The sequence below is a fragment of the Schistocerca cancellata genome, chromosome 3 (assembly GCF_023864275.1).
Source record: "Schistocerca cancellata isolate TAMUIC-IGC-003103 chromosome 3, iqSchCanc2.1, whole genome shotgun sequence".
In the NCBI taxonomy this organism is placed as follows: Eukaryota; Metazoa; Arthropoda; class Insecta; order Orthoptera; family Acrididae; genus Schistocerca; species Schistocerca cancellata.
Genome location: NC_064628.1, coordinates 500315850 through 500328526, shown reverse-complemented (window position 1 = coordinate 500328526; position 12677 = coordinate 500315850). Strand labels below are relative to the sequence as shown.

Below are 12677 nucleotides of genomic sequence, written 5' to 3'. Positions count from 1 at the left end.
GTCTTACTACTTCGCGCTTTCACCACGTCCGGTCTTTCTCGTTGACTGTGTGAAGCAAGTACAGATGGCACAAGGAAGAAGTCCGATTGCACTGGGGGTGGCGATGTGAATGGAACAACAAGGTATCCCATGTGAAGAAACAGCACACCAGTTCCGTTAAAAAAGAATTTTTAACGCAACCAGTGTGCTATTTCTTCACATCGGCGTTCTTCAAAAACAGCAGCTGAAAACGATCAACAAAACTCTAAACGACAAGATTCCTCTTTGCGGTGGGCGGACACGTGTGAGGAAATGCTGAAGCAGCTCGGCGCTACGAACAGAAACTGCAACGTCTAACTACACCACTCAATTTTAACATTAACACTATTAATTCGCTGGCATTTGCAGGAATGAAAACGACTTGAGGTGTTCCAGACAAATCCTATATGTGACGAAATCGAACGCGGGCCCATTAGACACCTTTTAATGCGCCACTTACGGCATGAACGTGCATAGTTTTCCTTTCAGTTTTTGCACTAAGGGGGATAAGCAAGCAGATAGCTTGTTGATGTACAGAATATCTATTAACAAATCAATACTTAAATATACAGCTCTAAAACTGGTGGTATATTTACAATGTGAGCGAACTTTTTTTTCTTATACGGTGATACACTACTGGCCTCTGGCCGTAATAACGGCATTGATACGCCTGGGCATTGAGTCAAACAGAGCTTGGATGCCGTGTACAGTTACAGCTGCCCATGCAGCTTCAACACGATACCACAGTTCAACAAGAGTAGTGACTGGCGTATTGTGAGGAGCCAGTTGCTCGGCCACCATTGACCAGACATTTTCAGTTGGTGAGAGATCTGGAGAATGTGCTGGCCAGGGCAGCAGTCGAACATTTTCTGTATCCAGAAAGGCCCGTATAGGACCTGCAATATGCGGTCGAGCATTATCCTGCTGAAATGGGGGGTTTCGCAAGGGTTCGAATGAAGGATAGAGCCACGGGTAGTAACACATCTGAAATGTAACGTCCACTGTTCAAAGTGCCGTCAATGCGAACAAGAGGTGACAGAGACGTGTAACCAATGGCACCCCATACCATCACGCCGGGTGATACGCCAGTATGGCGATGACGAATACACGCTTCCAATGTGCGTTCACCGCGATGTCGCCAAACACGGATGCGACCATCATGATGCTGTAAACAGAACCTGGATTCATCCGGAAAAATGACGTTTTGCCATTCGTGCACCCAGCTTCGTCGATGAGTACACCATCGCAGTCGCTCCTGTCTGTGATGTAGCGTCAAGGATAACCGCAGCCATGGTCGCCGACCTGATAGTCCATGCTGCTGCAAACGTCGTCGAACTGTTCGTGCAGATGGTTGTTGTCTTGGAAACGTCCCCATCTGTTGACTCAGGGATCGAGACGTGGCTGCACTATCCGTTACAGCCATGCGGATAAGATGCCTGTCATCTCGACTGCTAGTGATACGAGGTCGTTGGGATCCAGCACGGCGTTCCGTATTATCCTCCTGAATCCACCGATTCCATAGCCTGCAAACAGTCATTGTATCTCGACCAACGCGACAGCAATGTTGCGATACGATAAACCGCAATCGCGATAGGCTCCAACCCGACCTTTATCAAAGTCGGAAGCGTGATGGTATGCATTTCTCCTCCTTACACGAGGCATCACAACAACGTTTCACCAGGCAACGCCCGTCAACTGCTGTTTGTGTACCAGAAATCGGTTAGAAACTTTCCTCATGTCAGCACGTTGTAGGTGTCGCCACCGGCGCCAACCTTGTGTCAATGCTCTGCAAAGCCAATCATTTGCATATCACAGCATCTTCTTCCTGTCGGTTAAATTTCGCGTCTGCAGCACGTCATGTTCGTGGTGTAGCAATTTTAATGTCCAGTAGTGTATTTTATCTAGCGATCATCGATAATTTTGTTATATATCGACGGCGGATATGACATTTTTTTAAATATTGGTACACCAGATCCGCGATATTTTTAAAAATATCAACACGCCTAGTGTATGTACAGTGCTCGACGTTCAACCCAACAGTCGGAGCGGGGTCAGTACTATTTTGTGCGGGTGAATCAGGGCGCGGTGTCGCGGCGGCGCGCGCCTCGCCGTGAGTAATGAAGCGCGTGACGGTGGTCCTCATTTTTAATGGCGCAGCTGAGTCAGGGTGACGGCGCCTGGTATCTCACAGCCAGCCAGCCGGCCAGCAGGCCTTACGCGAGCCACGGCCGGTCAGCTGCTTATCACCGGCACCGGCCTTGAGTTCCCCGTACGCACGGTCGCCTCAACTCTCCGTGTTGTGCACACTGGTTCTCGTGCAAGACGTTCATAAACGCGACATGCTGAATGCAAAGCACGACACCGTTAAGGCTCTGACAGTTTATCGTTCGTAGTGTTCCCCCTTTGTGGAAGGCGTAGTGCGACGACTAACAACGACGAAAAAATAAACTGTACTGACTGCGATCGCAAGTTGTAACCGTAGGGAACACAGACCTGCCAATGGCTCCAACTCGGCTGGGAATGAAGGAATATTAGCGTTTAACCTCCCGTCGACGACGAGATCATTAAGAACGGAGTACGTGCTCAGATTAGGAAAGCATGCGATACTGACCGTGCCCTTTCAGGTGAGCCACTCAGATTAAGCAATTTAGGGAAACCGGGCAAAATTTAATTCGGAATAGTGAGACAGGGATTCGATCCTCCGCCCTCACGAATACGAGATTAGTGTCTCACCAAAGTCTTGCCTCTTCGCAGGACTTGTTGTACCACAATTTCACACTTGCTGTTACTGTGAAAATACCTGATGGCAGCAAGAAGTCTTCTAAGCGACCCTAGCAGACTCCAACAACTGCCATACATTCATGTCGCTTGCATGCAAAACAACTTGCAGAAGACGAAAATCGAATTACGGAAACTGCTCTTCGCTATCGTGTCAACGTCTTAAGGCTTTTATGTATTTTGCAATGTTGATGAAATATCAGTTTTCCGAGCGTCAGTTATTCTACAGGAATGATGTCTGACAATAGCTTGTTTCCTCGGCACGATGAAACGAGGTTAACAGTAAATCATTTACACTTTTAATAAACAGAGATTATGATTTTCTTTTGAATGTCTGTGAAATGGTGAGGAGGAGATGGTTCAAATGGATCTGAGCACTATGGGACTTAAGATCTGAGGTCATTAGTCCACTACACTTAGAACTACTTAAACCTATCCTAAGGACATCACACACATCCATGCCCAAGGCAGGATTCGAGCCTACGACCGTAGCGGTCGCACAGTTCCAGACTGAAGCGCCTAGAACCGTTCGGCCACATCGGCCGGCTGAGTAATGGGTTTAAGCTGCGTATAATATAGGTAGAACTAAGGTTATGTACAGGTCTTAGGTGACAATAGACCAGCACTATTTCGAATACTACCATACACTTGTGTACAATTCTAAAGTGACCTTCCGCTACACTGGACTCGCATTCGGGAGGACGACGGTTCAATCCCGTCTCCGGCCATCCTGATTTAGGTTTTCCGTGATTTCCCTAAATCGCTTCAGGCAAATGCCGGGATGGTTCCTTTGAAAGGGCACGGCTGATTTCCTTCCCCATCCTTCCCTCACCCGAGCTTGCGCTCCGTCTCTAATGACCTCGTTGTCGACGGGACGTTAAACACTAATCTCCTCCTCCTGACCTTCCGCTAACAATAATGGAACATTACTTAGCCTAATGATCTTTGCAATATATCTGTTGTCATAGTGTCTGGAGTTCATAATTACAACCTTATTATCTCATTTTGTTGCATTTCACTTGGCCAGTGCGAAGGTATTCTCTGTAACTGCAAGTCGGCAAGACTCAGCGGAGGGGCGCCCCTTAGCATGTCCAGCGCAGTCCTGGGCGAAGCGTCACGAACAGATGAGGTTTTTGGACCACGACCTTACCATCCCGAAAGATTTACCAGCAGGTATGTCATGCGGTCGTGAAAACCTTCATTCCATATTCTGTGTAAGTTGTTTTAGAAATCTCGTCTACTAATTTGTTTAGATGCTTTCACTGAACAACGTTCCTAGCTGCTTCGTATATTTGGCGTTCAGTCGCTATTTTTTGTACTTGTGATGTGTATCTTTGGTTTCTGTAATTCTCGCAGAATGGGATTGTGTGTTCTGTGGTCCCTAATGCCCTACATGTGCAATTTTGAGCCTGACTTAAGGTTAAGCAATTTTCTTAAAAAAACAAGTCTACCTAGAGAATGAAAGTTGAATTAAAAAAAGATGATTAAATAAATTGTGGTCCTTATTTCTGAATTTTACCCATTACTTTTGTGACCTTTTATGTTTTAGATATCCCCCATCTTTGTACATTAAAGTTACTTTCTCACTGTTCTGTTTTTAATGACACGGAATCGTTAAATACGGATGCTACATGATTCTTTTCTCAAAGTAGTAGTAATAGTAATAATGAACTCCGCCACAGTCGGCCCCATGCCCATCTCACAAAGGAGGAGATCGGAGCAACACCGCCACATAAAAAAAAAACAACGGGTAACGGTGAAAATCTCAATGGTAGAGAAGATTAAAATAAAGTGCACTGATACGGTAGAACTGACGAAAGAGGCAGCCTGCTCTTAGGGTTAACATCAAAAAGTTAGAAATTAAAATCAAAACACGTTTGTTCCCGAATCGGGTGATATTTGTTCAGCGTCTATATCCCACGCAAGGTCGGCTAAAAATAAATAAATAAAATAACATAAAAGTAAAAAAATGTTCGGATTCTGTAGTGTTTCCACAACCACGCACGCAATAACTGGGGGGGGGGGGGGGGGGGCTGGAAAACCTTTGCGATCTTAAAATGAAATTTAAGAAGAAATATAAATTTTTAATAATAAATAGCAACTGGCTACAAACTTGGGAAACTAAAGGAAATGATAAACTGTCTGAACAGCAACATCTTGCTAGCAGACATGGTGAAAACCTAATAATGATTGGTGAGGACGATCGAATTTTTGAAGGTAATTCTAGTCAAGAACAAGGATGGCAATTGGGCTTTGAGACCAAATGAGGAAATATATTCATTCTGTCCTAAAGTAACAGATGAGGTCAGGAAACGACATGTTACAGTCTATGAACATCGAGAGATAATGAAGGAAAACCAGTTGACAAGGAATATCCACACATTCTGCTAAAACAGGAAGATAGACAAGAAAATAGATTGATGGACAAGATGGGAAAGGTGTTACACGAAATGGACTTTCAAATAATAATAACAATAATAATAATAATAATAATATTAACAGAGTAATAATAAAAGAAAGTGCCCAAAACGGGACTCCCCCTCCCTCCCTCGCTATAGCGGACCCTTGGTTCTTGGCTCCGTATTATCCTGAACTGTAGTGCAACCAAGATGTAAACAGTATTTTAGTCTTCTGTAACTATACACTCTATCGCGGAATGCACAAGTTGCCCCCTTCACTTATAACTTGTAAGTTCGCTTTTACTTGTTTTAACAATTAAAAAAGTTTTTTTATATTGCGCTATCTTTTACATTGTTTCTCCTACATATTGGCAGGTAAGTCAACATAAATGTGTTCTTCAATACTAAGGTTTATGGCTGATGTTTATGATAAAATTGTTCCACTTAAATGTTTGGGTAAAAATTTATTGGGCTGATATATTACAGATGACAGTCGCGTAAACTGGATCCCTATCAGTTGCTTAAACCAGACCCTTTACTTGTTTATGTCTATCACTATATACTCTTATCCTCTTGAAATTCTATTGCAGATTCCAAGAGGGTAATGGGAAAGGTTGATCAAAGAAAGTGGAGTTGTTCTAAAATGACTAAAGCTATTGGTGCAGTTCAGAAAAAGAAGATGACAGGAAGAAGGCCAATAAACAGTTTACTGTTCCGAAAACAACACGTATGATGCTGTCCAAAATGAAGTTCGGTACAACAAAGGAAGCAGAAGAAACAAAATAGACAGACATACAATTTTGGGTAAAGAAAGGACTGGTTTAATGTTGTCTTGTTATGAAAGACTCTTTCTTTGGATTTACTCGTAATGATTTCTGAAAAAATGGTGGTACAATTGGTACAGAGAAAGAACTATGAACATCCCTTCGAGGACGAAATCGCTGGTGTAAAGTATGTTGGTCTTTTCTTAAATGTCACAAAACTAAATTGTCAGAGAGGAAATGAACGGGAACATCCTGCAGCAGGGCTTTTGGGTTCAGTAAAGAAAACACAGAGATTTTTTTTTGTAACCTTCTGGAAGACGTTATATTATACCTACTTTGAAACTGGAGTCCGTTTTATTTTATGTAATAACTTTTTCTAATTTTTTTAGTGCTTTTAGCTTATTTTTCAGAATGCGTCCTATTTTGGCAACTGTTTTTCATACACGAGTAGTGTACGGTTCTTGAGAGTAATGTTTTTCGTAATAACTTTTAATGATATTTTCTAAGAATAAAATGTAAATCATGCACAACATTATAAGGAAAATATTACACGCTTTTATAACACAATTTATCACTATTTTCTTTTTTATTAAGGAAAACAGAACTGGGTCCGGTTTAGGGTACTTTCCTCTAATAATGAGAACAGCCACAAAAATAATACTAATAATAACAATAATAATAATACACTACTGGCCATTCAAATTGCTGCACCAAGAAGAAATGCAGAAGATAAACGGGTATTCATTGGACAAATATATTATACTAGAACTGACATGTGATTACATTTTCACGCAATTTGGGTGCACAGATCCTGAGAAATCAGTACCCAGAACAACCACCTCTGGCCTTAGTAACGGCCTTGATACGCCTGGGCATTGAGTCAAAACAGAGCTTGGATGGCGTGTACAGGTACAGCTGCCAATGCAGCTTCAAGACGATACCACAGTTCATCAAGAGTAGTGACTGGCGCATTGTGACGAGTCAGTTGCTCGGCCACCACTGACCAGACGTTTTCAATTGGTAAGAGATCTGGAGATTGTGCGTGCTGGCCAGGGCAGCAGTCGAACATTTTCTGTATCCAGAAAGGCCCGTACAGGACCTGCAACAGGCGGTCGTGCATTATTCTGCTGAAATGTAGGATTTCGCAGGGATCGAATGAAGGGTAGAGCCACGGGTCGTAACACATCTGAAATGTAATGTCCACTGTTCAAAGTGCCGTCAATGCGAACAAGAGGTGACCGAGACGTATAACAAATGGCACCTCATACCATCACGCCGGTTGATACGCCAGTATGGCGATGACGAATACACGCTTCCAATGTGCATTCACCGCGATGTCGCCAAACACGGATGTGACCATCATGATGCTGTAAACAGAACCTGGATTCATCCGAAAAAATGACGTTTTGCCACTCGTGCACCCAGGTTCGTCGTTGAGTACTCCATCGCAGGCGCTCCTGTCTGTGAAGCAGCGTCAAGGGTAACCGCAGCCGTGGTCACCGAGCTGATAGTCCATGCTGCTGCAAACTTCGTCGTACCGTTCGTGCAGATGGTTGTTGCGTTGCAAACGTCCCCATCTGTTGACTCAGGGATCGAGACGTCGCTGCACGATCCGTTACAGCCATTTGGATAAGATGCCTGTCATCTCGACTGCTAGTGATACGAGGCCGTTGGGATCCAGCACGGCGTTCCGTATTCCCCTCCTGAACCCACCGATTCCATATTCTGCTAACAGTCATTGGATCTCGACCAACGCGAGCAGCAATGTCGCGATACGATAAACCGCAATCGCGATAGGCTACAATCCGACCTTTATCAAAATTGGAAGCGTGATGGTACGCATTTCTCCTCCTTACACGAGGCATCACAACAACGTTTCACCAGGCAACGCCTGTCAACTGCTGTTTGTGTAAGAGGAAAAATCGGTTGGAAACTTTCCTCATGTCAGAACGTTGTAGGTGTCTCCACCGTCGCCAACCTTGTGTGAATGCTCTGAAAAGCTAATCATTTGCATATCACAGCATCTTCTTCCTGTCGGTTAAATTTCGCGTCTGTAGCACGTCATCTTCGTGGTGTAGCAATTTTAATGGCCAGTAGTGTAGATTGTTAACTTGTGCTCAGGAGTAAAAGTGTTGAAAGTGTTCGAACTGAGGTACACGGTCAAAATTGTAGGTAGGTTTTAATAATAAAGATGTGACCAATCATAACTAGGATGTATCGATACGATATCTACAATGAAGTACTGATATGAGTAAAAGTATCAGATAAAAGTGTCGACTAAAAAAGATCGTTATCGAGATGAAAGCACTCTGTACCGGGACTTTCTGAGTAGTGTAATAATAATGAAGTACACGGCGGCATAATGAGAGACGACTCCCAAACGTTAGCTCTAGACCGCTGCGTTAAACCTGTGAGCGGTCAGAAGGCGAAAGAGAGGCGACTCACTGTCGGACGCGCCGTCGTCTGCGTGGCGCCTCTTGGCGGCCTCGTCCGGCGAGCCACCGGTGACCAGCACCTTCCAGAGCAGCGACTCTATGTAGTAGTGCGTGCCGCCCACCACCACGGGCAGCCTCTTCCGCGACACCAGGTCGTCGATCTGCAAGGCCTCGGTTAAGGGAAACACTTTGTACAGCGGCACAAACCTGCTAGGCTACAGCTACTGGGCAGAGCACCACACGGCGAGGGTAGTGTAAGGGGCAAGGCAAGAACTGATGGGAAGGGAATTATTTAAGTGATGGAACTAGCATGAGCGCATGGGAGTAAGAATGAAAATAGCCTGAAAATCAATTCAAAGAGAGTAAAACAACATATAACAACATTTATGTTTATCTGTATTACAATACCACCAACAAAAGGCAAAATCCAAGTATTAGGCTGCCTATGCAGTGGCTTCCAGAGACAACAAAAATTTTGTTTTCAATATTACACACAATTCTTGACCAAATTTAAAATGCAGTTATAGTCTGCTCATTAAAAGCTGTAATCTTATGTGTGTACACCCCTGGTAGCTGAGTGGTCTGCGAGACGGAATGTCATACCTAACTGCCCGGGTTCGATTACCGGTTGGGTCGGAGATTTCCTCCGCTCAGGGACTGGGTGTTGTGTCGTCCTTATCATCATCATTTCATCCCCATCGACACGCAAGTCGCCGACGTGGCGTCAATTCGAAAGACTTGCACCAGCCGAACGGTCTACCAGACGGGAGGCCCTAGCCACACGGCATGTCCATTTCCGCATCTTATGTTAAAAGTTTAGCACAATAAGACAGGTATTAAAGCTAACAACTGCGTATCTTATCTTGCGGCAGCAAAGTATCCAGATTTCATTCATGCAGTATTTGAGAACGAGACAACTTAGCGACTTGCAACAAACTTTACACATAATTTCAAACCTTTATGACTATTTTTCTTGGTGACACCCTCCACAAAATGATGAAACGAAGAAACTTTATTGCTTACTACATTTTCGTTGCTCATGCAGTAAAACTGCAGCGTCAGGCACGAAGTTTCAATTCATTGCTTCCTTACTACTAACTGTTCAAATGGTTCAAATGGCTCTGAGCACTATGGGACTTAACTGCTGTGGTCATCAGTCCCCTAGAACTTAGAACTACTTAAACCTAACTAGCCTAAAGACATCACACACATCCATGCCCGAGGCACGATTCGAACCTGCGACCGTAGCGGTCGCGCGGTTCCAGACTGAATCGCCTAGAACCGCTCGGCCACCCCGGCCGGCACTACTAACTGTATCCGCAATACGTTTTGCAGACATTATCCACATAAGCCACTGAATGTACCTGCAAATTAAGTCATTGTACGCCATATAGTACAGGAGATACGACGCTTTATAGACGGATGTTCGACTATTTAAAGAGTCTGGGTTAGGGTTTACAGGTATGGAAGATAAGAATAGATCCGTCTTTTGCAACTAAATGTATTATTATTATCATTATTACTATTATTATTATTTAACCAAACACGTTTCGCCAGCTCTTACTAGGCATCATTATTGGTCTATAATGTAAAAAAAAATATTTAATTATACATATTTTGATAGGAGGTCTGTAGTGTTTCCTATCAGCACATTAAATTACCTAACTACTTACAACACCGTACTACACTATCACCCTTTAGAGCTCCCATGAGCTCTCGGTGACCCTTAGACCAAGTGAGAAATATGTGCAATTTGCAACAGTGAACGTTATCCATACTGGGATGTATAACTGTGACATTATCAAACGGAAACCTATGCTGTGTGTATCTAGTGCCTACAGAAGAAGCAAAGAAGAGAAAAAAATAGAAAAACTGAAATAAGTGATGTTCTGACCATATAATTGTAAATACAGGGTGACAATTATTAGACTACACTCCTGGAAATGGAAAAAAGAACACATTGACACCGGTGTGTCAGACCCATCATACTTGCTCCGGACACTGCGAGAGGGCTGTACAAACAATGATCACACGCACGGCACAGCGGACACACCAGGCACCGCGGTGTTGGCCGTCGAATGGCGCTAGCTGCGCAGCATTTGTGCACCGCCGCCGTCAGTGTCAGCCAGTTTGCCGTGGCATACGGAGCTCCATCGCAGTCTTTAACACTGGTAGCATGCCGCGACAGCGTGGACGTGAACCGTATGTGCAGTTGACGGACTTTGAGCGAGGGTGTATAGTGGGCATGCGGGAGGCCGGGTGGACGTACCGCCGAATTGCTCAACACGTGGGGCGTGAGGTCTCCACAGTACATCGATGTTGTCGCCAGTGGTCGGCGGAAGGTGCACGTGCCCGTCGACCTGGGACCGGACAGCAGCGATGCACGGATGCACGCCAAGACCGTAGGATCCTACGCAGTGCCGTAGGGGACCGCACCGCCACTTCCCAGCAAATTAGGGACACTGTTGCTCCTGGGGTATCGGCGAGGACCATTCGCAACCGTCTCCATGAAGCTGGGCTACGGTCCCGCACACCGTTAGGCCGTCTTCCGCTCACGCCCCAAAAATCGTGCAGCCCGCCTCCAGTGGTGTCGCGACAGGCGTGAATGGAGGGACGAATGGAGACGTGTCGTCTTCAGCGATGAGAGTCGCTTCTGCCTTGGTGCCAATGATGGTCGTATGCGTGTTTGGCGCCGTGCAGGTGAGCGCCACAATCAGGACTGCATACGACCGAGGCACACAGGGCCAACACCCGCCATCATGGTGTGGGAAGCGATCTCCTACACTGGCCGTACACCACTGGTGATCGTCGAGGGGACACTGAATAGTGCACGGTACATCCAAACCGTCATCGAACCCATCGTTCTACCATTCCTAGACCGGCAAGGGAACTTGCTGTTCCAACAGGACAATGCACGTCCGCATGTATCCCGTGCCACCCAACGTGCTCTAGAAGGTGTAAGTCAACTACCCTGGCCAGCAAGACCTCCGGATCTGTCCCCTATTGAGCATGTTTGGGACTGGATGAAGCGTCGTCTCACGCGGTCTGCACGTCCAGCACGAACGCTGGTTCAACTGAGACGCCAGGTGGAAATGGCATGGCAAGCCGTTCCACAGGACTACATCCAGCATCTCTACGATCGTCTGCATGGGAGAATAGCAGCCTGCATTGCTGCGAAAGGTGGATATACACTGTACTAGTGCCGACATTGTGCATGCTCTGTTGCCTGTGTCTATGTGCCTGTGGTTCTGTCAGTGTGATCATGTGATGTATCTGACCCCAGGAATGTGTCAATAAAGTTTCCCCTTCCTGGGACAATGAATTCACGGTGTTCTTATTTCAATTTCCAGGAGTGTATATGAAATAAAATCGTCATAACTTCTTAACGGTTGCGTTAGAACGTACAGACTGTGTGGTTGGCCGCGGGTCATGATGGGAATTAGTATGCGCATGCGTACGCGCCTTCTTATTGTTGCCCATTTGCACGTGAAAATGTCACGGTACGCCGGCCGCTGTGACCGAGCCGTTCTAGGCACTTACGTCCGGAACCGCGCTGGTGCTACGGTCGCAGGTTCGAATCCTGCCACGGGCATGGATGTGTGTGATGTCCTTAGCTTCGTTGGGTTTAAGCAGTTCTAAGTCTAGGGGACTGATGAACTCAGATGTTGAGTCCCATAGTGATTAAGAGCCATTTGAACCATTTTTTTCACGGTACAACGTGCCTGAGCGTACAGCGCTTATGTAGGCCTACTATGCGAGCAATAACAGCCCATCTGGGGCTCAAAGGAAATTTGCGACTGATTTCAAGCTGAAGACAAGCTGTCAAAGTGTGGTAACAAGCAAGAATTTTGATTCGCAAGTTGAGACAACGGGTAGTGTTCGTGATGACGTTGTTGGCAATGTCGGACGTCCAAAACGGGTGAAAACACCTGAAAACGTCTAGAGGACACGCGCTGTGTTTCAAACAAGCCCCAGGAAATCGATCAGACGAGCTGCAGAACAAGTGGGATTCAACTGGGAAGCACTGCGACAAATTGTTGTTAAAGACCTGTATCTCTTCCCATACAAAATTCAAACCCATCAACCACTAAGCCTCAGGGCCATTGAACAGCGGTTCTGGAGTGGCCGTGCGGTTCTAGGCGCTACAGACTGGAGCCGAGATACCGCTACGGTCGCAGGTTCGAATCATGCCTCGGGCATGGATGTGTGTGATGTCCTTAGGTTATTAGGTTTAAGTAGTTCTAAGTTCTAGGCGACTGATGACCACAGAAGTTAAGTCGCAT

The 12677-nt window shown here is 45.5% G+C and overlaps 1 protein-coding gene across 1 annotated transcript in view; it reads right to left on the bottom strand.

Annotated features, from left to right (window-relative positions):
- Positions 1 to 8348: 8348 nt before the first annotated feature.
- Positions 8349 to 12677, bottom strand: part of LOC126176379 (tRNA dimethylallyltransferase-like) — a 490052-nt gene continuing 485723 nt past the window's right edge. Inside the window, exon 3 of the mRNA XM_049923536.1 lies at positions 8349 to 8555. Coding sequence (XP_049779493.1) covers positions 8349 to 8555 — 207 coding nt within the window. The remainder of the gene's footprint in view (positions 8556 to 12677) is intronic.